General features: G+C 37.9%; 2 protein-coding genes across 6 annotated transcripts in view; both read left to right on the top strand.

The window, feature by feature from the left end:
* The first annotated feature begins 91 nt into the window (after positions 1–91).
* LOC127497124 (C-C chemokine receptor type 5-like) lies at positions 92–9,992 on the top strand. Its single transcript, XM_051865326.1, has 2 exons — positions 92–698; positions 6,370–9,992. Exons 1-2 carry the CDS (start codon positions 616–618, stop codon positions 7,442–7,444), a joined length of 1,158 nt encoding a protein of 385 aa, XP_051721286.1. The 5' UTR covers positions 92–615; the 3' UTR covers positions 7,445–9,992.
* Positions 9,993–10,488: 496 nt separating this feature from the next.
* taf2 (TAF2 RNA polymerase II, TATA box binding protein (TBP)-associated factor) overlaps positions 10,489–27,949 on the top strand; it is a 72,689-nt gene continuing 55,228 nt past the window's right edge. For 4 of the 5 annotated variants that reach the window (XM_051865308.1, XM_051865309.1, XM_051865307.1 and 1 more), the window contains exons 1-7: positions 10,490–10,835; positions 10,984–11,038; positions 12,230–12,390; positions 12,813–12,931; positions 13,447–13,588; positions 19,869–20,100; positions 27,291–27,475. In XM_051865308.1, coding sequence (XP_051721268.1) covers positions 10,786–10,835; positions 10,984–11,038; positions 12,230–12,390; positions 12,813–12,931; positions 13,447–13,588; positions 19,869–20,100; positions 27,291–27,475 — 944 coding nt within the window. In that variant the 5' untranslated portion in view covers positions 10,490–10,785. Of the gene's footprint in view, positions 10,836–10,983; positions 11,039–12,229; positions 12,391–12,812; positions 12,932–13,446; positions 13,589–19,868; positions 20,101–27,290; positions 27,476–27,949 lie in introns of all 5 variants that reach the window. The other variant, XM_051865310.1, reaches the window with a different exon arrangement.

The raw sequence follows: 27,949 nt of genomic DNA, 5'->3' as shown, positions 1-27,949 counted from the left end.
ACGACATGAGGATAAGTACTTAATGACAGAAATTTCATTTTTGGGTGAACCCTTTAATTTTAATCATGGCTTGTCATGAAAAGAAAAATGGAACAAAACAAAGTTGTCTCACTAATTGCATCATCAGGTTCTGCACTCCTATTGGTTTATGATTTGATAGTTATTCAAACTTATTCTTGCCGCTCTACGTTGTTACATTTTTATATAGCCTACATTTTTTTTTTTTAAAGCAGTTTATTTTATTTACTAGAACAAACACTTAAGCTTTGGAAATATTAAATATCTTAAGTTAATCCAAAATTAAAATCCTGTCATCATTTATGCTCTTTCATGTAATTCCAAAATGTACTTTGAATACTTTGAAAATGTGAAAAAGAAGTTTTTTTTTTTTTTTTTTTTTTAACATACAATGGAAGTCAATGGTAACCAAAACCTTGTTAGTTGTTAGTTCCTCTTCAGTTCTCCTGATGTATTTATATATGAGATGGTGGAAGCAAATAATATTGCTCTCAAAGTGAAACTAGCTCTGTTCCCTATTTTGTGATTGTGAACAGTGTTAGAACAGTGTTAGAGTGATAGATTTTTGCCTTTGTTTTTGGATAGCAGTCATTTATCATGAACAGGACCCTTGCACTCCATCCATGGACAGCGCTGGTAACCAATGGCCCTCTTCACCTGTATCATCATACTTTATCCAGGTGAGGTTATAACACATAGAAATACTTGGAACTATAGGTGTCACGATATACCTTTATTGACGATAACCGTGTTATTCTAAACATGAAATATCAATATCATGTTAATTAAGGTTGTGACAATATATGGTATTGGCGATAACCATAATATTTAAAATAAATACCTATAAAGTACGTGTAAGTATAGGGGAACAATATGTAAAGTCTTTCACTGTAAAAAATGATGTGTTGGATTTACTTAAAATACTTATGCACCATTTTTGCATCACACTTTTTAAGTAAATCCAACTTTAAGCAAATTTATGTAAAACTAACAAGAAATCCTTTGTTATAGGTACTTAAATATATTTGTTTACTCAACATTCTTTACTTAAAAACACAAGTTGAATTTACCAAGTAATAGCAAGTTGTGTTAACTTAACATTTAAGCTAATTTACATTTAAAAAAAGACAGTCAATTGAGTTGAACAAACTTAAAATTTTAATTAATTTTAGACCTTGAGCTATTGAATAAAACTTACTGTACTGCCCTAGAACATTCAATGTCTTAAAATAAGTACAAAACATACAATAAACACAAAACAGCATTTTACTTCATTTTTGGACAGCATTTCACACAATTAGTACAATTAGTAAAATCAGTACATTTTAGGCTTTCTGACAGAGATTGCAATACTACTGTTATTTTACTCTAAACAACTGTCATGGGTGGTTGCAGGCAAACAGACAAAGATGAAGAAGAAGGTGCCAACACAAAGCTTTAATAACAATAATCCAAATGACAGGCAAACAGGATGCAGCACACTTAACTTAGGGGCTGTTTACACAACACCGTTTTCAACAAAAAATGGAAAACATTTTTAGTCGTTATGGCCGTTCATTTACACAACAGCGTTTTGGTGGCCTGAAAACAAACTTTTGAAAATGGGTTTCAAAAATTTTTTGAAAACGATACAATTGTCATCTCCGTATAAACTGCAAAAACACAAATCTGTGAAAACAGTGATAGCACGCACATGCGTATTACGTGTTTAATCTATCCACCTTATTTTTCAACGCAAAGGTAAGGTGTTTTCTGCGAGTGCTCTGTAAAAGAATGCGTATGTGCAGGTGAGTAGTTTCTTTTCAAAGTGACATTACTAACTACTTGTCTGGCATACATAATACAGTTTTTTTTTTTTTTTTTTTTGCCATTTTTGCGAACCCGTGTGAATGGGGATAGTTTTATTAACACTGTCATCTGTAGAAAGAAAAAACCTTACGTTTTTAGTACATCATTGTTGTGTAAATATACCCTTAAACGTGACTGGATAAACACTGAGTGAACAAGAGCAAATTAAATATGTAATGGTGATGAACTAAATGATGAATTAAGAAACTAAGACAAAAGAGACGTGACGAATGAAAACAAACTAAAATGTTTGTGAAAACTGAACATAACTGTGACAACAACAGGCTAGTAGGACTGTAAAATGTATTAATGTGATTTATGCTAATTTGCAAATAGGTTGTTTTCCTATTAAATGTGTTCTTTTCTTCTCAAATGTGCGTAGGATAATAAAAATATATGGAAAATTAGGGGGGGGAAAGTGTATAACAGTTACTGTATAGGGCTTATGTCTCTCTTAGTTCATGAAGCTCTCTGCTAACAAGCTGATGATCTGAATCAGGGGTGTTAAATAAAGGAGACATGCAAAAATGTGCAGAGCAGGGGATCCCAAGACCAGGTTTAAATACTACTGCCATACTACTGCCGTTCAATGTATTCCAGACACTCACCTGGTAATGCCTGATGAGATTATCAGCATTGTTAGAGATGTACACCATTAAACACTGAATCAACTTCTCTGTGTATTTCCGCAGACAGCATTGGACTGAAAAGTACAAGTACATGAAACAAAAAAGTTGATTTTCATGGTCCTTACACAAGCTTTTATACTGTATCTTAACTGACTGAGAAAAATATGATGCCTTTAAAAGCAGACAAATCACCAAAATGCAGAAAATATGCCAGGTTCACCTTTTATTTTGGCAAAGCCAATTTGTCAAAAACAATTAATAGTCAAGTGTGAAATTAACAAAATTGTATACCTCCAAAAACAGGATGCACCATATCCTTCTATTGTTGCACCACAAATGTTCGCACTGGAAAGACAGATAGAGAAAAACAACAGTATTAAACAACATAAAAAATGATTAGGCTAGCTTTTTCAATTTTTATTAAGTATTATCTTTGGAGCTGTGTGAAAACTCAATGCATTAATGCATATGCATTAGTGCAAACTCGATACTTTTACCTTAAGCAGTCTTTGTGAATACAAACACTGCATAAGCACTCAATACATTCGATGGAAGCACGCACATTTATAAATATACAGGTGCTGGTCATATAATTAGAATATCATGAAAAAGTTGATTTATTTCACTAATTCCATTCAAAAAGTGAAACTTGTATATTATATTCATTCATTACACACAGACTGATATATTTCAAATGTTTATTTCTTTTAATTTTGATGATTATAACTGACAACTAAGGAAAATCCCAAATTCAGTATCTCAGAAAATTAGAATATTGTGAAAAGGTTCAATATTGAAGACACCTGGTGCCACACTCTAATCAGCTAATTAACTCAAAACACCTGCAAAGGCCTTTAAATGATCTCTCAGTCTAGTTCTGTGGGCTACACAATCATGGGGAAGACTGCTGACTTGACAGTTGTCCAGAAGACGACCATTGACACCTTGCACAAGGAGGGCAAGACACAAAAGGTCATTGCAAAAGAGTCTGTGGCTGTTCACAGAGCTCTGTGTCCAAACACATTAATAGAGAGGCGAAGGGAAGGAAAAGATGTGGTAGAAAAAAGTGTACAAGCAATAGGGATAACCGCACCCTGGAGAGGATTGTGAAACAAAACCCATTCAAAAATGTGGGGGAGATTCACAAAGAGTGGACTGCAGCTGGAGTCAGTGCTTCAAGAACCACTACGCACAGACGTATGCAAGACAAGTTCAAGAGTGGCTTCCTTGTGTCAAGCCACTCTTGAACAACAGACAGCGTCAGAAGCGTCTCGCCTGGGCTAAAGACAAAAAGGACTGGACTGCTGCTGAGTGGTCCAAAGTTATGTTCTCTGATGAAAGTAAATTTTGCATTTCCTTTGGAAATCAGGGTCCCAGAGTCTGGAGGAAGAGAGGAGAGGTACACAATCCACGTTGCTTGAGGTCCAGTGTAAAGTTTCCACAGTCAGTGATGGTTTGGGGTGCCATGTCATCTGCTGGTGTTGGTCCACTGTGTTTTCTGAGGTCCAAGGTCAACGCAGCCGTATATCAGGAAGTTTTAGAGCACTTCATGCTTCCTGCTGCTGACCAACTTTATGGAGATGCAGATTTCATTTTCCAACAGGACTTGGCACCTGCACACAGTGCCAAAGCTACCAGTACCTGGTTTAAGGACCATGGTATCCCTGTTCTTAATTGGCCAGCAAACTCGCCTGACCTTAACCCCACAGAAAATCTATGGGGTATTGTGAAGAGGAAGATGCGATATGCCAGACCCAACAATGCAGAAGAGCTGAAGGCCACTATCAGAGCAACCTGGGCTCTTATAACACCTGAGCAGTGCCACAGACTGATCGACTCCATGCCACGACGCATTGCTGCAGTAATTCAGGCAAAAGGAGCCCCAACTAAGTATTGAGTGCTGTACATGCTCATACTTTTCAGTTGGCCAAGATTTCTAAAAATCCTTTCTTTGTATTGGTCTTAAGTAATATTCTAATTTTCTGAGATACTGAATTTGGGATTTTCCTTAGTTGTCAGTTATAATCATCAAAATTAAAAGAAATAAACATTTTGAATATATGAGTCTGTGTGTAATGAATTAATATAATATACAAGTTTCACTTTTTGAATGGAATTAGTGAAATAAATCAACTTTTTGATGATATTCTAATTATATGACCAGCACCTGTATATAACGTTATATAATCGTTATATAATATTGTGGAATAAAGTCGCTGTTTTGTTATTTTCGGCGCACAAAAAGTATTCTCGTCGCTTTATAATATTAAGGTTGAAACACTGTAGTAATATGAACTGTTTTAAATATGTTTTTAGTAGCTTTCTGGGCATTGAAAAGGGGAGTGTTATTGCTGTCTGGAGGCCTCACTGAACCATTGGATTCGATCAAAAATATCTTAATTTGTGTTCCGAAGATTAACGAAGGTCTTACGGATGTGGGACGACATGAGGTTGAGTAATAAATGACATAATTTTTATTTTTGGGTGAAACCCTTTAACTCTGCATAGCAAATACCATAATTAAGTAATTTGATGATACCATTTGTATAACCCTTATACTCTTATTTGAATAAGTAAAAAAAACTTTTGGGGGCGATAATAAATGACAGGAGAATGACTCTGACATTTTGCATAGCTAATGAAAACATTGCCCTTGGAAATAAATAAATGCGTCATTAGAGTTATGCAGATAAATATGGCGAACCCTGCACAAATGCTTATTTCACTTTAACCTTTTCTCATATCCATAGCTTAGATGGCATATCCTCACAATTATAACAGACCGCTTGCTGCTGCGTAAACACATTCACAAGTTCACACTTACATATAATTAAATAGAGTAAAGGTTATGCATATTTGGCATGCTGCCCAAGCGGAGGGCTTTGATCTCGGAATTTGGCCTGAACCCAGATTACCCCCCCAGGATGGGATAGAAATAGTTATAAGTGAGGAGATGGGGTGCTGGAGGGATGCTGGAAAACTGTCATAGAAGGGAAGTAAGTCTACTGTATAAGTACCTCCTGATGCTTATTGAGTTGATTAACTGAATAAGCTCCTCCTGTGTTAATTAGGTTAATTATCTGAATATGTTCCTCCCGAACTTTGTTAATGAAACATCATTTACGTAAATGCTGCTAAATGTGGTGTTTAGTTTAAGACTTGTTATGATTGCTCATTTAGGAATTAATAGCAGACCACACAATATAAAAGAGCGTTCACTTATCTAAGTGAACTTATCTATTTCAGATGCTTTGTGAAAGCATGCTATAGACTGATAACAGCAAACAATGGCAAGTATTTGAATACTGAGCAGCAAGCTCATTGGCTGCTGATGCCACAGCAACCAATCACCTGCTCTATGTAGATAATGATGTGATCGCTACAACAAGTTAAGGACCTATCAGCCTGCATCATCTAGAATTTCATTACAGAACTTTGTATCTAAGATCTATATCTATGTTTAAAATTTCATCTTAATGTGTTTATAAGGCCACCAAGTGTGTGTGATTTTTGTATACGAGTAATTTCATTTGTTCTTACCTTTTTTCGTAAATTTAGAATACATTTTAGAATGAAAGTTATTTATGAATCATAATTTGATCGTGAAAACATTAATACGCAGATTTCACATGCAAATTTGCGCATACGCATGCTTAGTAAATGAGACCCATTGTTTTTTTTGTCAAGGTTTCTATAGAATTTGCGATATATTGTTACCATGAATTCTTTTGGCCATGATAACCGTGGTATGAAAAATATGATATTGTGACAGCTCTACTTGGAGCATTACAGTTAAGTACATTTAAAATTATTAGTTACTGTCAAAAATGGAGTTCTGTTTTCCTTACAGTTTCTTTTTCTGCTCAAATGATAGTAAGAATGGAGTATTGGATGATGAGCCAGATACTGATGTGCCATATGACTATGATGACTACTACGCTGGAAATGTTGATTCATCTGCGTTTTCCTGTGTTTATGGAGAACATGGAGCCAGCATTCTTCCAGTGTTATACTCCCTTTTTTTTGTGGTGGGCTTTCTGGGTAACGTGGTGGTCTGTGTGGTCTCCATGGGTGTCAAACTGAGAAGCATGACTGACATCTGTCTCCTGAACCTGGCTTTATCTGACCTGCTCTTGGTCTCCTCCCTTCCCTTCCTGGCACACTATGCCAGAGACCAGTGGATCTTTGGAGATGTCATGTGCACTATGGTCCTCAGTGTCTACCACATCGGATTCTACAGTGGGATATTCTTCATTGTACTGATGAGTGTTGATCGATACTTAGCTGTAGTTCATCCTGTGTTTGCCTTGAGAGTCAGAACAAGGACATATGGGATCTTAGCCTGTGTGGTCATGTGGATTGTTGCTGTTTCTGCATCCTTTCCTGAGTTGATGCACTTGAAAACCACAGATTATAATGAACAAAAACATTGCACATCTTATCCAACAAATGATCAAAATTCTCATATTTTTTTGAGGACTTTTGGTATCTTGAAAATGAATATCATTGGTTTAATTCTCCCGCTTATTGTGATTGGATTTTGTTACTCAGTGATTCTGAAGAGACTCCTGACAGCACACTCTTCCAGGAGGCAGGCCATGCATCTTGTCATTGTGGTGATGGTGGTCTTCTTCTGTTGTTGGGTTCCATACAATGTCACAGCTTTTATAAAAGCCTTAGAGCTGAATGAACTCATAACTCAGTCTTGTGACAGCAGTAAGGCAATCAGTCTAAGTCTACAGATAACAGAAGCTTTGGCTTACTCACACAGCTGCCTGAATCCCATTATCTATGCATTTGTGAGAGAGAAGTTTAGGAGGCACCTTTTCAGACTCCTGTACAGGACACCCTTGAGTAGACTGCAATTCATGAAGAACTACCTTACACAGGCCACAGTATCAGTTTATTCACATAAAACTAATGATGAGAAAACTAGTACAACAGTGTGAATTGGAAAAAGACTGTCAAAAAGAAATTTAAAGTTTATAAAATTTATATGGTTATACTTAATTTTGTTTTGAATCTACCAGCATTGGTGTAGTGGAGATTGTAAAAGGTTGAATCATTACTATTAATTCAAGCAGTTTATCACTTGCAAACTATAGATTGCTTTAAAAGTACTTTCATACCATATGAAAAAGCATAATGAATTGCAGACGAATAATCCTTTTACACCAAGAGCAGATGCATCAGTCTGAAGGAAACGCAAGTTCACAACTGTACATCAGAGGGCACAACACAAGCACACCATTACAAATAACAGAATGCGGGAGAGACAAATTCAACTAATGTTCCTTTTAAGGCAAGTCAGTTCACTCATTGGCCATCTTGGGAATGCATTTGTCATGCAAGTGCAGCTTCTAACTTTACAGGTGTTTCCATCTGGAGTTTACAACAGCAGATATATAATGATGTATTCATTCAACAGCAAGAACTGTTGTAAACACCAGGCAGTGGCATTGGCTCTTTTATTTGGAAGGCGGAACTTATTTACTAGACCTGCCATATTGGGTGTTCAAATTTCTCATTGTAACGCCATTGGCCTTGGCTTTAAATGGTCTCTTCAATGAAAAAGTTTTGTATTTAACTTATATGTAATTCATGAGGTAACATCTACATTTTGTTGAAGTGTAAGCAATTGTGTAAGATTATTGAATATGTAACTGAATTCAACCAACCTGAAATATTTTACCAAGGCAGTATATTTTGATTTGTCCTGCTCAAATAATCACTTAGTAAGTTTGATATAATCTGTTTTTGTTTATAGGATGAAACTCTATTTTCATCTTGATGTAATTACATTGTTATCTCAAATACAATTTTCACAGACTTCTTACAAATTAGTTATCTTTTTATGCAACCTTTTATGTAACCTGTCTTATATGAGAATCCCTGTATATAAATATTATTTATGTTAAATAAATGTTACTATAACAAGTAAGAAAAGAGTTGCTGCACGTAACTCAAATTAAAAAGAGAACATGTGGAATAAAAGAAAACAAGATTAAGTGAGTTTCGAGATAACTGTTTATTAAAAGAGGACTTGGCTCTCTGGGCAAATGAAAACAGCCTGTAGTATATCTAGATGACGCACTGCCAGTGCTACCACTGACTACAGCTTTCACATCCAATCTAAAACATGATTATGAATAACTTTCTGTTTTCTGTCTTGGTTTTTGTTGTTTTTTCTTTTGTTTTCTTCTGTCATTTGTGCCAGACCAATATCTATCACCAGTGATCGCTCACATTATTTCTAGTTTCATTGACTGACTCACCAGTGGCACTCGTTACTCCAGGGATTCAGAGGGAGAGTTGATTTTTTCCCCCTCATGCTAGAGATGTTGTCATCTCATCGCTCTCCTCTGGATTCTGTGGATTCTGCTGGAAATCTTGGTCTCATCATTGTCCATTCCATCACTGTTTGGTGTGGGTGTTTTCTACCTACTCCTTAATACCAATTGTTTTGATTATTTCATTTATTTCAATACATTTTTGTTTGGAATATTGCGACTGACTGTTCTACTGGGTTTGGGTCCTTCTTTTCCTCATTGCATGACATTGGTGATGATGGCATATATCGATTCCTATCATCCCAATTAAATGAATATTTGTGAATTAGCTGATGTCCCAGAAGAATATCATCAGAAAAAAAAAAAAAAAACATCAAAAGTTTAATCAAAAGTTTATGCACTGTATTCTATAATAAATAAGGCTACCTATTGCAATGTTTATTATAAGATTAATATGAATATTTTTCTTTTGCATGTAGCTTATGTAGTTTATAAAATAAACAAGAAAATAAAAATGATAGAATAATCACATATATTATTCTATTTATATTACATATATTTATTAAGTGACATACATTTCTGGAGGTTTAATTTAGGGAATTTTGTTAACACTCTGTACTGTAGTAATCACTGTATCCTTACCAGAACTGTTATCAATCAGGCAAAACAACTCAGACAATTTATCATATTAAACAAACTATGAATTATTTAAACATTTTTAAAAGTTGCAGTTTATAATATTAAACATAATAATCTTATACATAATACCCAGCGGGCCCCCCCCCCCCCCCCCCCCCCCCAAAAAAAAAAAAAAAAAAATCAAATAACTATAATGTTGCACAGTGTATCATATATTGGAAAATATATATTCACACACACACACACACACACACACACACACACACACACACACACACACACACACACACACACACAAATAAAGTTACTGAAGTTTCAATATTCACATGGATCAAAGGAACTTTAAAATGAAAATACTGGCTTTGATTTTGTTATTCCAGATTTTAATATAAATGTTAACGAATGAACACCAGATCATTGTATAGTTGAGATGATAGTTTTAATGGCATTGTATAGAACACAGTTAAAAAAGGTTATAATATGTTCAGATAGTTTATCAATGTTGATATAATCTCAAAACAGATTTGATATTCTCTATGAAACTATACTACCATAGCTAGCTACATCATTTGGATAAACAAGCTTCGAAGCTTTATGTTTGAAGGACTTAAAGGGCATCATAAAATAAAGAAAAAAGAGGGGAAAATGGAATCCGTAAGAAGAAACTCTAGAGAGCAAGCAATCAAATCAAGGATGAGAAAAGGGCACACTGGGTTAAATATGCTAAATCAATATAGGATAATGAAGAAAGCATCCATCAGGTATGAGTGATTGTGTAGAAGAAGAGTCAGTTGAACATGTAATTTGTCACTGCTTTAATTATAAAACGCATTGGATAAAGTTAAAGGAAGAATTAAATAAATATGAGGTGAATGTTGTAAACCTTTTTTTGAGGGGGTATTAAATGAATATCTCTGGCCCACACTCCAGTACAGTAGGTGGCAGTAACGTACCTTAAATGTTGGTTGCCACTCGCTATGCTAGCCTCAGAATTAGCCTCCTCTTTCGCCCCCTTGAGGAAGATAAGTAACTGCATAGATATACGGGTAACTGATGAATATCCATCCGGGAACCCATAGAGCGGGAGGGCGAAGGTTACAAACAACATGGCTGAAGACATGCAGAAGGAGAATAGTGTTGTTGCTTATCTGCAAAATAGAGAAGGATGTTGCTGATTTTATTAGCACTTCACCGTCCTTTCACAAATTAAAACATGACGGACTACAGATGGACTACAGCGATGTTTGAACAAGAAATAACTTGCCTTTAGTATTTAAAACAACTAGAAATTAAGGATTTAATGCAACTGAACAAAAACACCGCAGTTTGAGAGGGTTTCAGTGAATACATTGAAAAGCAGGATGAACCGCAAGAAAGACAAGGGCTTTGAGAGCCCACGACCATATAAACTATAAGTATCAAAAAAATGCAGTTTCTCACCGCATGCATGGCTATGATTGCAGTTGTGTTTACATGTCAAATCAGGAGTATAAATGATCACACATCGCATCTTGCCGCAGCATGAATTTAAATTAATTACTGTTTGTTTATCTCTTTACGACCCATCAGGTTGTCTGCATCAACAACATAAATTTTCAGAGGAAGTCTGTCATTGTGAGTAGTCATTTATATTTGTTTTTGAATATGATGTTTGTATGAAGCAGAAAATGTGAAGTAGACAGACATTTTGCAGTATGCAGTAGGTTGAAGATGAAAATTTGTGACGATTGAGACAAGACTAAAAAACTTTACCTTTTACTACTTTAGATTTAGATTTTTTATAATGTACAGTCAAATAATTAGTTTTCATGAACCTTTAATTCAAAGATTTAATAGTTTTTTTTTTCATAAGCCAATGATCACATGCGTGTATGTTAAGTATTTTCTTATAACTTTATATATTTGGCAAATAGACTATTAATGAAAAATGTTGAAGTTAGTGTTAGTTCACCCAAAAATGAAAATTCTGTCATTAATTACTCACCCTCATGTCGTTCTACACCCGTAAGACATTAACACAATTTGAGATATTTTTGATAAAATCCGAGAGCTCTCTGACTCCTCCATAGACAACAATTTAACTACCACTTTCAAGGTCTAGAAAGGTACTAAAGACATTGTTAAAATAGTCCACCTGACTGCAGTGGTTCAACCTTAATTTTATGAAGCGAATTGTATACTTTTGTGTGCAAAAACAAAACAAAAATAATGATTTTATTTAACAATATCTTCTCTTCTGTCATTCTCTTATGCTGTTTATAATCAGCGCTTCCAGATTCTGCATCAGAATGCGTGTGATGCTGATGCAGGAGCCGGCCAATAAAGAGTCGGTGTTCTGATGTAGAACACGGAAGCGCTGAACGTGTTCAGCGTAGGAGAATGACACAGAAGAGAAGATGTTGTTTTGTTTTTTTGCACACAAAAAGTATTCTCGTCGCTTCATAAAATTAAGGTTGAACCACTTGAAGTAACATCGACTATTTTAACGATGTTTTTATACCTTTCTAGACATTGAATGTGGTAGTTAAATTGCTGTCTATGGAGGAGTCAGTTATCTCTTGGATTTCATCAGAAATATCTTAATTTGTGTTCTGAAGATGAACAAAGGTCTTACGGGTTGGGACGACACGAGGGTGTGTAATTAATGACAGAAATGTAATGTTTGGATGAACTAACCCTTTAATGAAATCCTTTCTCATTTTACAGTTAAAACTATATTGCTTGATTATGGTATTGATAAATGTGCCAGAATGTTTTTAAAGCACTTTTGTATGAATTTTTTTTTTTTTTTTTTGCTCTGAGTAGGGTTATGTGGAGCTGACCATTTTTCCAACAGTGATGAACCTGAACCGTATTAAATTGAACAGCAAACAGTGCCGTATCTACAGGGTGAGAGTGAATGATCTTGAAGCTCCATTCATTTACAATGATCCCACGCTGGAGGTGTGCCATCATGAATCCAAGCAGTAAGCTCAGCTTTATTTATGAACTCTCTATTTCATAAAAAAAAAACAAAAAAAAAAAAACACACACACACATTGCGTAATAATCGTTCTCTGTATTGTATTTATGCATCATATTATTTGTTGTACTGCCTTTATGCTTGTTTTAATAGGATGATTTTCATTACTGTATTTCAGAAAGTAGAATTTTGGCACAGTGTCACAATGCAAAAAATCTTATTGGTCTTTAAATGTGGCTATAGGTTTTTCTTTATGTAAAATATAATTTCTTTTTCAAATTTTATTATTATTATCATCACCTTTGTGATATTTACCTGAGAATATCTGTCAGTATCTAATTTCTCATTGGTAATAATGTAATGGTTTTCAAGTGTGTTCTTGTCTTCATCTTGGTGAATGTTTTTCTCTGTATTACTGGTTAACAGGAGGAACCTGAACTATTTCTCCAGTGCTTACACAGCAGCAGTTAGTGCTGTGGATCCAGATGCTGGGAATGGGGAGCTTTCCATTAAAGTTCCTTCTGAGCTCTGGAAACAGGGAGATGGTGAGTAGGTCACGCAGTGTAAAGTTTTAATTTGGAGCTTGGAAACTAAAGTTTCCATATCTGTTTGAAATTCGTATGGCTTGAGTCTTTAGTAATCTTTTAGTAATCTATTAACAACTGAATGAAACCAATGAAATGGAACCTCTGACAGATCCCTTCTTTCATATTGCGACGTACATTCGAGTGTAACTGATTATTGAAAAAGACAAAAATGTAGTTTGGGGACTTTCTATTTGTTGTTGATAAAATTTTGAGATGTGGTTGTTGCAGTCAAAAATGGAGACACATGAGCGTGGGCTTGTGTCACCAGATAGAATTCTGTCGTTTTCACTGGAAGATGCAAAAATTATAGTATTGTCATTTGCTATCGAAGTGCCAGAACTTTTGACATCTCTAGTGCTCACTATGTCCCTTAATAATGCCTCAAGAAAAGGTAATTTTTTATGATTGTTCATTTTTAAGGCACAGAATAATATCTGTAATAATAATCAGTTTGTCCCGGTGTTTGTTTGCAGAGATGAAAGTTATGAAAGTTTACATTGAATTCTCATTGGATCAACCGAAAGGAGGGTTGCATTTTGTAGTACCTGATGTGGAAGGAAGTATGGCAGAAAGAGCAGCCCATGTTTTCTCCTTTGGCAACCAGAATTCCACACGGTAAGCTGCAGACATTAATATGCATGAAAAGGAAGATTATCGTGATAGTAGTTATGGTTAAAGATTTAGGCTGCTTCCACATTAGTGATTCAGAATTACTAAGATTACAGTCCTACATAGATTACATCCTCAGCATTATTGTGCTCTTGAGGAAGGTTCAAAGTTATTCATTCCAGTGTCATATTCTGTCATTATTTCTGAAGAGCGTGAACACTCACGCATTGCGCTGTGTGAAATACAAACTGAATGGAATGTCAAAACATCCTACCGCTGTATGGACGGATGATATGCAATCTACGTTTCTCAGCTGGATAAGCCCAGTACTGACAATAAATCCAAAATAATGAAAAACAAAACAGTTTGTACTAATAACTTATCCTATTTATTCATTAAATAAAAGTAATTACTGTCAGGACAGATCATAAAACAAAATTCTTAGAACTATTTTATATTTAAAAATTGTACTCTGTTACAAACATAACCTTGGTTCCCTTAGATACGGAACGAGTACTGCGTCGTTCGTCTTATTATACATAAGACAAGACGCATATGGGGAAAACTCCTTTTTTTTCTCAGATTCTGAAGCCTTTATTCAATCATGCAGTTTTACTGCATGGCCATTGGTTCGTGGAGTTAAAGTAAACAAACCAATGATGGTCAATGGTGAGCGAGCCCGCCAAAAGGGGCGGGGTATCGGGCTATGTAAGCGGCCGTCTCACCATGGCAAATCGATTTAATTCGACTGAAGCGGTGGCATGAGGCGTCCCACGAGTAGCGTGGCAAAGTACACTGTACTCGCTCCGTATCTAAGGGAACCAAGGTTTCGTTAGTAACCGAGTACATTCCCTTGCGATACTACACGAGTACTGCGTCGTTCGTCTTATTATACATAAGACAAGACGCATATGGGGACAGTTCAATCACGCCGTGCTACGCAAGGGGACGACCGAGCATCGGGGCAGAGCACTTGAAAAAGGGCTCGCGACAGATACCCATAGGACAGGATGGCCCAGACAACGGGGACTGAATCATTGTAGTCATCCTCCCAAGCCCATAAACCAATGCACCAGTGAGGCCTGGGGTGCATATAGAGAGCACAGAATATAGTTACACCCGGACGTGGTCATGGTCGTAATGGAAAACCATAAGCTGGACACAGGAGTGAGGTTTATGCATAAAGGACCTGCGTCTGAAGCGCAGGGACATCTAGATTATAAAACTTGACAAATGTGGACGGTGAGGCCCAGCTGGCCGCCGCACAGATGTCGCCGATGGAAACGCCACAGGACCACGCCCACTAGGACACCATACCTCTTGTGGAATGCGCTCTTACACCTAAAGGCCATTGAAGGCCTAAGGAGGAGTAAGCGAGTGCTATAGCGTCGACTATCCATCTGGAAAGCCTGGGCTTTGTGACCGGAAGACCTTTTGTGCGGCCACCGAAGCAGACAAAAAGCTGTTCCACCTGACGAAAAGGCGGAACGGTCAATGTAAGTCCTCCGGGCCCTGACAGGACAGAGTAGATTCAACTCCTGTTCATCCTGAGAAGGAGGAAGAGCGGAGAGAACGACCATCTGCGCCCTAAAGGGGGTAGATAGGACTTTCGGGACATATCCATGTCTAGGATTCAGGACGACTTTGGGGTCGTTAGGCCCGAATTCAAGACACAAGGGGCGCACAGAAAGCGCCTGTAAATCTCCCACACACTTAACCGATGCTAAAGCTAGCAGTAGGGCAGTTTTCAGCAACAGGGCCGTAAGTCGGCAGTCTGGATTGGTTCAAAAAGAGGATCTTTAAGGCCTCTAAGAACCGCAGAAAGGTCCCAGGTAGGAACTGTGAGGGGACGAGGGGGATTCAACCTCCTGGATCCTTTCAGGAAGCGAACAACAGGGTTGTATCTCCCTGTCGACTACCCCACTATAGGAGCGTGGGAGGCTGCTATAGCTGCGACATAGATCTTAAGGGTAGAGGGAGTAAGGCCTCTATCCATTAAGTCTTGAAGGAAGGACAAAATCTGGGATATGTCACAAGTCAATGGGTCCTCGCCCCGGGCTGTACACCAGGCGGCAAAGACGGCCCATTTAAGAGAGTAGAGACGTCTTGTAGATGGAGCTCTAGCTTGTGAGACTTGTGAGTGTTTAAGACATTCTCTGGGAGGCTTGCAGGCTCCCATTGAGAAACCACACAAGGTCCCACAGCTCGGTTCTGGGGTGCCATATCGTCCCTCTTGCTTGAGAGAGGAGGTCCCGTCTCCGAGGAATTGGCCATGGCTCCATGGGCGATAGCCAAGATAGCTCCGAGAACCATGGTTGGGTCCTCCACAGAGGAGCAACCAGGAGGACTTTGTGCACACCCTCCCTGATTCGTCTGATTACTAGGGGAATCAGCGCGATTGGGGGAAAAGCATAAAGGAGGAGGCTGGGCCAGTTGTGGGCCAGCGCTTCCCTGGCTTTCGAGAAATCTATTGGGCAGTGATGATTGTCTTATGAGGCGAAGAGGTCGACCTCTGCCTTCCTGAAGACATCCCAAATTTTCTGAACACTGCGGGGGTGGAGTGACCATTCTTCTGAGGGAAGGTTGCTCCGGGACAACATGTCCGCCCCTGTGTTCAGTACGCCCTGTATATGTGCTGCCCTCAACGAGAGCAGGTTGCACTGGGCCCACTCTAGGATGGTTTTCGCTAGAGTGAAGAGGGGCTTTGAAGAGAGCCTGCCCTGGTGATTTTTTTGAAGGACACCACCGTCATGCTGTCTGACATGACTAAGACGTGGTGTCCCACCAGGAGAGGAAGGAAGGCCTGGAGAGCTCGATATACCGTCATCATTTTCAGACAGTTGATATGTAGCTCGCTTTCCGGGCCGTTCCAAGTGCCAAAGGCCGGACGGCTGTCGCACAGAGCTCCACAACCCATCTGTGAAGACGACCTTCCTCTTGTCTATCGCCCCAATTGCCACGCCCTGCTCGAACCAGCAGGGGTTCGTCCAAGGGGCCAGGGTTGCGACGCACACCTGGTTCACCTTGAGCGAGCAGCGACCATGTTGCCAGGCTTGGGACAGGACCCGTGGTTTCATCCAGAACTGCAGAGGGCGCATATGAAGCAAGCCCAGCTGCAGAGCCGGAGATGCCAAACTCATTAGACCTAGCATCTTCTGAAATGCTCTGAGTGGCAGAGAAGCCAACCATAAAGGTTTTTGCGAGCTGCTGAATGGCCAGAGATCACTCTGGAGTGACCACGGCCCTCATGTGGTTCAAGTCTAAAATTATCCCCAGGAATGAGACACGTTGGCTGGGAGATAACGAGCTCTTTGGAAAATTGACCCTGAGCCCCAAGCACTCTGAGTGGTTTAGGATGATGGATCTGTGAGATATTAGCTCCGTCTCCAACTGGGCCAGCACGAGCCAGTCGTCGAGGTAGTTCAGAAGGCGCATACCCATCTGTCTCAGAGGGGAGAGAGCCGCATCCACTTCTATGGCTCCTTTTTTCCAGCATGGTATTCACCTCGGAACACAGGAAGTGCACGTCCTTGCTTTCCACAGAGGTCTGGGCCACGCCGGTGAATAACGGGGCCTGTTGAGCGAATTGGAGTGCATAACCTCGTTTTATTATGTTCAGCACCCAAGTTGATACTCCGGGGATGGCCTGCCAGGTCTCGGCCCGCGTGGCAAGGAGCTGGATAGGTTCTGGCACTAAGTCGCTTTTTTTTTTTTTTTTTTTTTTTTTTTTTTTGCGTGCAATAAACACATTTTCCCAGCACCCGGAATTGAACGGGTCGACTGGGAACACATACGAGGCTGTTTGGGTCAGTGAATGCGGCTTGCGGGGCGGGGCCAGCAAGCGAAGCGCTCAGTGATTCAGCATTTGATAAACACCAGCGAAATCTGCTTTCTCAGAATTAATATATTCCATGAGTCTCACCTGAGTCAGGGGACAGCGTCATGTCATATTCAGCTGAGCGCTGTCAGCATTGAGCTTGTTCTAGCACTCTCGTAGTGAGAGCACACTCCCTCTAAGAACGCGGCTTGCGGGGGCGGGGCCGGCAAGTGAAGCGCTCAGAGGTTCGCATTTAATAACAAACACTAGAGAGATATGCTCTTTCAGTGTTAATATGTACCATGAGTCTCACCTGAGTCAGGGGAGAGCATCATGTCATATTCAGCTGAGCACTTGTCAGCATTGAGCTTGTTTTCCTGCTCTTGTAGTGAGAGCACGCACCCTCAATGAAGGCGGCTTGCGGGGGTGTGGCCGGCAAACGACACGCTCGGAGATTGGGCATTTTACAACAAACACCAGAGGAATCTGCTCTTTCAGAGTTAATATATTCCAAGAGTCTTACCTGAGTCAGGGTAGAGCATCATGTCATATAGAGCTGAGCGCTGTCAGTATTGAGCTCGTTGTAGCGCTCTCATCATGAGAGCACACGCCCTCAATGAACGCGGCTCGCGGGGGTGTGGCTGGCAAATGGCACGCTCAGAGATTGGGCATTTTACACCAAATGCTGGAGAAATATGCTCTTTTAGAGTGAATATATATTCCAAGAGTCTCACCTGAGTCAGGTGAGAGCGTCATGTCATATTCAGCTAAGCGCTGTCAGCATTGAGTTCGCTCTCACGCCTTTCTCAATTAACGCGGCTTGCGGGGGTGTGGCTGGCAAGCGACACGCTCAGAGATTCAGCATTTTGCAACAAACGCCGGAAAATGTGCTCTTTTAGGGTGAATATATATACCATGAGTCTCGCCTGATTCAGGGAAGAATGTCATGTCATATTCAACTGAGCACAGTAGTGAAAACACAGTGAGCGCGGCTTCTGCGTGGGACTTCCCCAGACATCGCACGCACTCACTTTGCCCGTCATCAGCGTGCAGAGGGGCTCTGCACATGCCATAGCCGTGGCGCAACATTTGCAACAACGTCGCAGAAATTTGCTCTTTAGAAAAGCTTTTTTATTTATAATGCAGCTGTTGCAAAAGGATACACCGAAGTGCAGATACAATACTGATTTTGGCAATAACTCAATTTTCTTAAAAATGGTGTTTATCGTGTTTTGGAAGCAAATTCTTCATACATTTTATATATATATATAATATATATGTATAATGGTTTGAAAACGTCAATATAAAAAAAAAAAAACCTAGGGAATCACCAAAACGAGAATGATTCTGATTTTATTTCTTTTAGTGTAAGTGGCGATTGATAGTGGACAATATCTAATGTACGTACTATATTGTATTGATGGTAACCAATTTGTGCTGTTGAGGCTCGCGCAGCCTCTCAAGGAGAAATCTAAACAAATGAGTGCAGCATACACAAACTCCATTAACATACTGCGGTAAAAATTCAAAATGTGGAGATTTTATATATTTATTTTTTTATATTTATAACATATGAAACAGTTAAGCAACATCACACGACCAAGATAGCTGTTTTCCTGAATACCATCACGATTGAAAACGTGACACTGATTTCATACAACAGTTCAATAAACATGTAGTTAAAATTAAGTCACTTACATTTTAGATGCAATATTGACTATTTTTGTTCTGTTTCAGCAGCGAAAATAGTTCCAAACAAAGATCACAGCAGAACCATAGCGCATCACACAGAAACACTCAACCGTGTTTTCATTACTGAATGATTCAGTGTTTTGAACGAATCGGTTGAGTCAAAGATTCAATGACCCATTCATAAACAACTGCCTCATTCCTGTATGAATCAGCCATTTGAACGAATTGTTTGAATGAATGACTCAATGACTAACTCATTAAGACGGTCACCTGCTTCCACCTACTGGCGGTTTAGTTTCAAAAGAATCATTCTTTCCAACATTTCTTATTTATATTTTCAAAAAATATTTAAAACAATCTCACAACATTATTAAATGCAGTTGTAATTTTTAAGTGTAAATGATTTGATTGGTAACAGCCCTATAGTGTCGTCTTATTCTAATTGATTTTATTGATCAAATTTAAGAATTTAAAATGAAAGATGAAACATACATTTAATAAGATTAGGAAAAAATGCCCTTTATAAAGGTAAAAAAAAATGCCCCCGGGGTAAATATCACAAATATGCAGATTTATATATGTCAAAGCTGATAGAACACTGATGAGAATATTGCTTCAGAAAAAAACATTTTACAACACAAAAATCCTGTTTTTTCCAGACAAGAAACCTTTTTACTCGAACAAGTGAATGACCGATTTACTTAATGTTGAGCCATGTATCGCCAACCTGTCTGTATGAGTGATGATTATTTTATATTTCCTAATCTTCTTCACTAGGTTCTGGTTTCCATGTGTTGACTCATACTCTGAGTTGTGCACATGGAAGCTGGAGTTTACTGTGGATGCCTCCATGGTGGCAGTGTCCTGTGGGGACCTAGTGGAGACCGTCTACACCCACGATATGCGCAAGAAGACCTACCACTACATGCTGCCCATCCCCACTGCCGCCCCTAACATTTCCCTGGCTGTGGGGCCCTTCGAGATTCTGGTGGACCCCTACATGCATGAGGTCTGTGTGAGGAAATCTAATGTCATTTTTTGTTTTGAATCCATAGTTTAGAAATTTGGAGAAGTTCATAAAGACAATGTGACTGTAGCAGGGTGCTTAGCACAGGTCATTAAAAAATAATAAAAGGAATTTGAGGAAAATCAATTTGATATAAATTAAGGTTATTAAGTATTAAAAAATCAGCACATGTGGAATTGTCAGTGGGAGTAAACAGTATAGAGCGAGGGGAGACTTTCCAATACCTAGTTAGGGGCCGTTCACATGTCGCGTCTTTTGCGCGCTCAAGTTTGTTATTTTAAATGTAGACGCGGGACGAACGCGCTCAAATAGAGATCGAAAGCTCTGCCAAGATGGACTAACAGCTGATCATACCTGTACAGGGTGGGTTTTTTATTTCTTATTTCCATAAGTAGTAGTATAATCTAGTAGTAAAGTTAATGCAAGGTCTGGAAATACATTTATCCTTTGCTGAAACTTATTCGTCTTCATGGAGAACGCGGCTCATGGTTGCTTAGCAACAAGCGCTTTTGAAAAGAGGAGAAAGTGCCGCGGCTGGTGTTTTCCATGCGTTTTTTAACGTGACGTGAACGGCCTCTAAATCGAACGCGGATGGTTTCATTATCTCGGGCGGATAAAAAAGTAAAAGTGGATAAAAACAATAAAAGCAAAAATGTGTCACCAAATATACTTGGCCGGCTGTTAATATACCTGGACGGCCCGCCCAGGTAAAGTCTATGTGTGGGAAGCACTGATGTGTAAGCTATCATAATATATAGACACAGTCAGTTTTACTTGAGAGATTTGTTTGTGAGGGAATAATTACCTAAATATAGTTGCAAGCAGCGATCACCGGCCCTAGCCCCGTCGCCACTGTCACTGCATGACGGGCAATATGCATATAAAATGGGTGAATGTAAAAGGAATATGTCACATTTACTGGAGTCGGCTGGTGCCCCTATGACTGTGAACCAAAACAGCCACATCCATGAGATCATTTAAATTTAGATGAATTATCATGTCATTGGATGTCATAGGTCACTTAAATGAGTGCAAAGTTATACTTTGAAGCTCAAAATTTTGTATTTCCAGTATATATATGTCAAGGTTTTTTATATTTTAATTTACTGATTTAATTATTAACCTACCCAGTTAACCTACTTATTAAACTATATTGTCAGTGCCCTACAAATTAACTGGTTCTATGGCTTTTTGTTATTCAAATGTGTATAGCAAAAGTCAAGGCCTAAGGGATTTCTTATCCTTTAATGCAGGCAAAAGCACACAGCAACGGAAGGGTTAAAGGGCTATCCCTATTCACTCAAAAATGAAAATTCTGTCATCATTTACTCACCCTCCAGAATGTCAGTAAAACAGATCTCTTTCCCCGTTGACTACCATAGTATTTATTTTTCCTACTATGGTAGTAAATGGGGGTCAAGATCTGTTTGGTTTCTGACATTCTTCCAAACATCTTCATACAGGTTTGGAACTACTTGAGGGTGAGTAAATGATGACAGAATTTTCATTTTTGGGTGAACTATCCCTGTAAACTCTAACCATCAAGAGTGAAAATGTTTCTCTCTCTCTCTCTCTCTCTCTCTCTCTCTCTCTCTCTCTCTCTCTCTCTCTCTCACACACTCACACACTCTCACACACTCACACACACACACACACACACACACACACACACACACACACACACAGAAAGAGTGAGATTGAGGGAGGGGGAGCATGGACAGACAACATTTAAAACAACATTTCAAACAAAAAATAAAATCTAAATTGTGACCGAAAGTAGTCTTTAATAATGTTTTAATATACAGTGGGTACGGAAAGTATTCAGACCCCTTTAAATTTTTCACTCTTTGTTATATTGCAGCCATTTGCTAAAATCATTTAAGTTCATTTTTTTTCCTCATTAATGCACACACAGCACCCCATATTGACAGAAAAACACAGAATTGTTGACATTTTTGCAGATTTATTAAGAAAAACTGAAATATCACATGGTCCTAAGTATTCCGACCCCTTGCTGTGACACTCATATATTTAACTCAGGTGCTGTCCATTTCTTCAGATCATCCTTGAGATGGTTCTACACCTTCATTTAAGTCCAGCTGTGTTTGATTATACTGATTGGACTTGATTAGGAAAGCCACACACCTGTCTATATAAGACCTTACAGCTCACAGTGCATGTCAGAGCAAATGAGAATCATGAGGTCAAAGGAACTGCCTGAAGGGCTCAGAGACAGAATTGTGGCAAGGCACAGATCTGGCCAAGGTTACAAAAAAATTTCTGCTGCACTTAAGGTTCCTAAGAGCACAGTGGCCTCCATAATCCTTAAATGGAAGACGTTTGGGATGACCAGAACCCTTCCTAGAGCTGGCCGTCCGGCCAAACTGAGCTATCGGGGGAGAAGAGCCTTGGTGAGAGAGGTAAAGAAGAACCCAAAGATCACTGTGGCTGAGCTCCAGAGATGCAGTCGGGAGATGGGAGAAAGTTGTAGAAAGTCAACCATCACTGCAGCCCTCCACCAGTCGGGGCTTTATGGCAGAGTGGCCCGACGGAAGCCTCTCCTCAGTGCAAGACACATGAAAAAACACCTGAAGGACTCCAAGATGGTGAGAAATAAGATTCTCTGGTCTGATGAGACCAAGATAGAACTTTTTGGCCTTAATTCTAAGCGGTATGTGTGGAGAAAACCAGGCACTGCTCATCACCTGTCCAATACAGTCCCAACAGTGAAGCATGGTGGTGGCAGCATCATGCTGTGGGGGTGTTTTTCAGCTGCAGGGACAGGACGACTGGTTGCAATCGAGGGAAAGATGAATGCGGCCAAGTACAGGGATATCCTGGACGAAAACCTTCTCCAGAGTGCTCAGGACCTCAGACTGGGCTGTATTAGATCAAAAGGGTGCTTCTACTAAATACTGAGCAAAGGGTCTGAATACTTAGGACCATGTGATATTTCAGTTTTTCTTTTTTAATAAATCTGCAAAAATGTCAACAATTCTGTGTTTTTCTGTCAATATGGGGTGCTGTGTGTACATTAATGAGGAAAAAAAATGAACTTAAATGATTTTAGCAAATGGCTGCAATATAACAAAGAGTGAAAATTTAAGGAGGTCTGAATACTTTACGTACCCATTGTACATGCAAATGCAGTGTGGAGTAAAATAAAAACATTGTTGTCGGAGTCTTACACATGATGTACAGATATTAGTCTAAGCCGTACATTAATTTGAACAGCTATTATGGGAGTGGCTTGATGCAGCGCAGGAGATGCAGATAACTGCTGTCTACTGTGCCATTAGACAAATGTTCTTGACCCTTAGGAAACTTTAATTAATGCTGTCCCATAACAAATCTGCTTAACAGGTAAAATTAAATTGCTAAACTGCTAATTACTACATGAAATAAAAATACAAAGCCTGTAAAAATACTAGAAATCATTAAATAATTGTGAATCATGTAACAAACAGTACACATTTCATTTATCTATTATAACTTTTATGTTGTTTTGGTCGTTTGGCTATTTCCTTATAAAGGTCCAGAAATTTGTCAAGTTTTTCGTCAGGTGTGTGATGCTCTTTTAATATGTCATTACATTGCTGTCTTGCCACCAGCCAATTGCTGCATTGTTGATCATGGTTTTGAGTATTGATTATCTGCCCTTTCCAATGAACATCAGAACGCGCAATATTCTGACAACTCAATCCGGATATTTTGATCAAATGCGCAAATTTGTTTGAAGAACTGGTAACACTTTACAATAAGGTTAATTAGTTAAACATTAGTTAATGTATTAACTAACATGAACTAACCATGAGCAATACATTTGTTACTGTATTTACTAATCTTCGTTAACGTTAGTGTAACTGTATTAGAAAATACAGTTCGTTGTTTGTTCATGTTAGTTCACAGTGCATTAACTAATGTTAACATAATTTTAACAATGTATTAGTAATTGTTGAAATTAACATTAACAAAGATTAATAAATGCTAAGTGCAGTTAATTATTAGATCTTGTTAACTAATGTAGTTAACTAATGAACCTTATTGTAAAGTGTTACCGAAGAACCAAATTAGCCATAGATCAGTTATCACGATTAGAAGATCTGACATCTGTCAGATCATCTCAGATGTATTAAGCGAGGTACGAAGAATGGACCCCTGATCTGTTTAAGTTGTCAATGTGGAAAGATCTTCCAGTGGTTTTCTTTTGAATTAATGCATAAAAGTGAATTAAAACAAATATATTACTATTGTTATATTACTATTTGTACCCCAGATGGCAAATGTATAATAGTAGTGATAAATAATAATAATAATAATAATGATGATGATAGAAAAATTAAATTCAGGATTAAATTTAATTAAAAAATAATTTATATTTGTTTAATCAGGTCATTTTTGTTTTTTATTAATTTTCCTATTATTTATTTATATATTTATTTGTTTTTAATTTCTGGAGGTTTAGGCATCCATAGTAATACCAGTGATATTTTAGTTTGATTATAGTTTTATTCATTTTTGAATAGCTTTTATTTGTATATTTTTAGTTTTCACATTACTTATAGTTTAATTTTCAGTAATTTCGTTATGTGCTTTGGTCATTTTATGTATTTATTTATTTATATATTTAAATACAAACCCGATTCCAAAAAAGTTGGGACACTGTACAAACTGTGAATAAAAAAGGAATGCAATGATGTGGAAATTTCAAATTTCAATATTTTATTCAGAATACAACATAGATGACATATCAAATGTTTAAACTGAGAAAATGTATCATTTTAGGGGAAAAATAAGTTGATTTTAAATTTCATGGCATCAACACATCTCAAAAAAGTTGGGACAAGGCCACGTTTACCACTGTGTGGCATTCCCTCTTCTTTTTATAACAGTCTGCAAACGTCTGGGGACTGAGGAGACAAGTTGCTCAAGTTTAGGAATAGGAATGTTGTCCCATTCTTGTCTAATACAGGCTTCTAGTTGCTCAACTGTCTTAGGTCTTCTTTGTCGCATCTTCCTCTTTATGATGCGCCAAATGTTTTCTGTGGGTGAAAGATTTGGACTGCAGGCTGGCCATTTCAGTACCCGAATCCTTCTTCTACGCAGCCATGGTGTTGTAATTGATGCAGTATGTGGTCTCGCATTGTCATGTTGGAAAATGCAAGGTCTTCCTTGAAAGAGACGACGTCTGGATGGGAGCATATGTTGTTCTAGAACTTGGATATACCTTTCAGCATTGATGGTGCCTTTCCAGATGTGTAAGCTGCCCATGCCACACGCACTCATGCAACCCCATACCATCAGAGATGCAGGCTTCTGAACTGAGCGCTGATAACACCTTGGGTTGTCCTTGTCCTCTTTAGTCCAGATGACATAGCATCCCAGTTTTCCAAAAAGAACTTCAAATTTTGATTCGTCTGACCACAGAACAGTTTTCCATTTTGCCATAGTCCATTTTAAATGAGCCTTGGCCCAGAGAAAACGCCTGCGCTTCTGGATCATGTTTAGATATGGCTTCTTTTTTGACCTATAGAGTTTTAGCTGGCAACGGCGAATGGCACGGTGGATTGTGTTCACCGACAATGTTTTCTGGAAGTATTCCTGAGCCCATGTTGTGATTTCCATTACAGTAGCATTCCTGTATGTGATGCAGTGCCATCTAAGGGCCCGAAGATCACGGGCATCCAGTATGGTTTTCCGGCCTTGACCCTTACGCACAGAGATTGTTCCAGATTCTCTGAATCTTTAGAAGATATAATGCACTGTAGATGATGATAACTTCAAACTCTTTGCAATTTTTCTCTGAGAAACTCCTTTCTGATATTGCTCCACTATTTTTCGCCGCAGCATTGGGGGAATTGGTGATCCTCTGCCCATCTTGACTTCTGAGAGACACTGCCACTCTGAGAGGCTCTTTTTATACCCAATCATGTTCCCAATTGACCTAATAAGTTGCAAATTGGTCCTCCAGCTGTTCCTTATATGTACATTTAACTTTTCCGGCCTCTTATTGCTACCTGTCCCAACTTTTTTGGAATGTGTAGCTCTCATGAAATCCAAAATGAGCCAATATTTGGCATGACATTTCAAAATGTCTCACTTTCAACATTTGATATGTTATCTATATTCTATTGTGAATAAAATATAAGTTTATGAGATTTGTAAATTATTGCATTCCTTTTTTATTCACAATTTGTACAGTGTCCCAACTTTTTTGGAATCGGGTTTGTATTACCATTTAGGTTTAATTTATTTTTGTTTCAGTTTTAGTTTTTTCCAGTTAATTATTTTAGTGTTTCAACTTAAAATGATTTCAGTTTATTGCCAAGGCTGTAAACTGAAATAGTCTAAATTTTTCAACTAATATTTATATTTTATTTTCATTAACAAGTGTTTTTTAATAGTTTTAGTTTTGATAATAACCCTGAGTAATACTACTACTAAATTATTATTTTGTGTTTTTTATAGTGTAATAGTAACACAGTATGTGGGCAAAACAGGAGACAAAGTGCATTGCTCATTATTAACATTATATTACCATGGCATTAAATTACTTTTATGAAAAAAAAAAAAAAATAAATAAGTAAAAATAAATAAATAAAAAACCCTAAACACTGCTTCAAGGGTGTTTCTAATACAGCTGTTGATGTAGTGATGATACATTTTACAGCTTTCTGTCTTCTGACTGCTGTAATCCATCTCTCTATATTTTTGTATTTTTGTATCTTTTTATATAAGCCATTGGAATTAAGTTTTTATTTAATGTTTACATATGAACACAATCCATTGTGTAGCTTATGCACACAGTAAAACATTCTTAAAAATGGTACTGAAAAGTGTTAAACTTCCTGCAAATACTCAGCATAGACATACCTGGTGATGTTATTGACTCAAACAAGTTTCCTTTTTGCAGTCATCCACTAGATGGTGGTGGTGTGTTTTTTATTTATTTATTTATTTATTTATTTTTTATATGTGGTACAGAATGCCACAATGTTTAATGTCCTAACTGTAGATGAGTCACACATTAGATCATCCAAATTTCCCGCTATACTTATCTAATGCTTATGTTTTATTTGTAATAAACTTTTTCAGATGTAAATGTTTTTCAATGTAATTGTTTTTTTTTATTCACTAAACTGTTATAAATCAAATATGTTGTGCTTTCACAGGTGACTCATTTTTGCTTGCCTCAGCTTCTGCCCCTCCTGAAGCACACTATGTCCTACCTGCATGAGATTTTTGAGTTCTACGAGGAGATTCTCACCTGTCGCTACCCATATTCTTGCTTTAAGACCGTCTTTGTGGATGAGGCTTATGTGCAGGTCTCATCATATGCATCAATGAGTATTTTCAGGTATGTTTATAGCAACATAACAGGGTTTTTTTTCTGGGTCAAAAATGGTCTTTGGTGGTGGCGGACGAACATGGTCATCCACACACACACAGTACAAAGTACCCTTTCCATGTGAACTGCAAGCCCAGAACTGACAATAAATCCAAAATAAATGCAAATAAATACTTTGTAATATATTAACTTGTCCTATTTATTCATGAAATAAAAAATAATCACTATCAGGACAGATTATAAAACAAAGTGTTTAAAACTATTTTATATATAAGGGTTAGTTCACCCAAAAAAATGAAAATTCTGTCATCATTTATGACCCTCATGTTTTCTTTTAAAGACTTTAGTTTATCTTTGGAACACAAATGAAGATACTTTTAATGAAATCTGAGAGATTTCTGTCCCTCCATTGACAGGCTACATAACTACCAATTTGACGCTTCAAAAAGTTCATAAATAGTTTGTAAAACAAATCCATATGAA

Source organism: Ctenopharyngodon idella, chromosome 16 (assembly GCF_019924925.1).
Source record: "Ctenopharyngodon idella isolate HZGC_01 chromosome 16, HZGC01, whole genome shotgun sequence".
In the NCBI taxonomy this organism is placed as follows: domain Eukaryota; kingdom Metazoa; phylum Chordata; class Actinopteri; order Cypriniformes; family Xenocyprididae; genus Ctenopharyngodon; species Ctenopharyngodon idella.
This window is presented reverse-complemented; position numbering and strand designations above follow the sequence as displayed.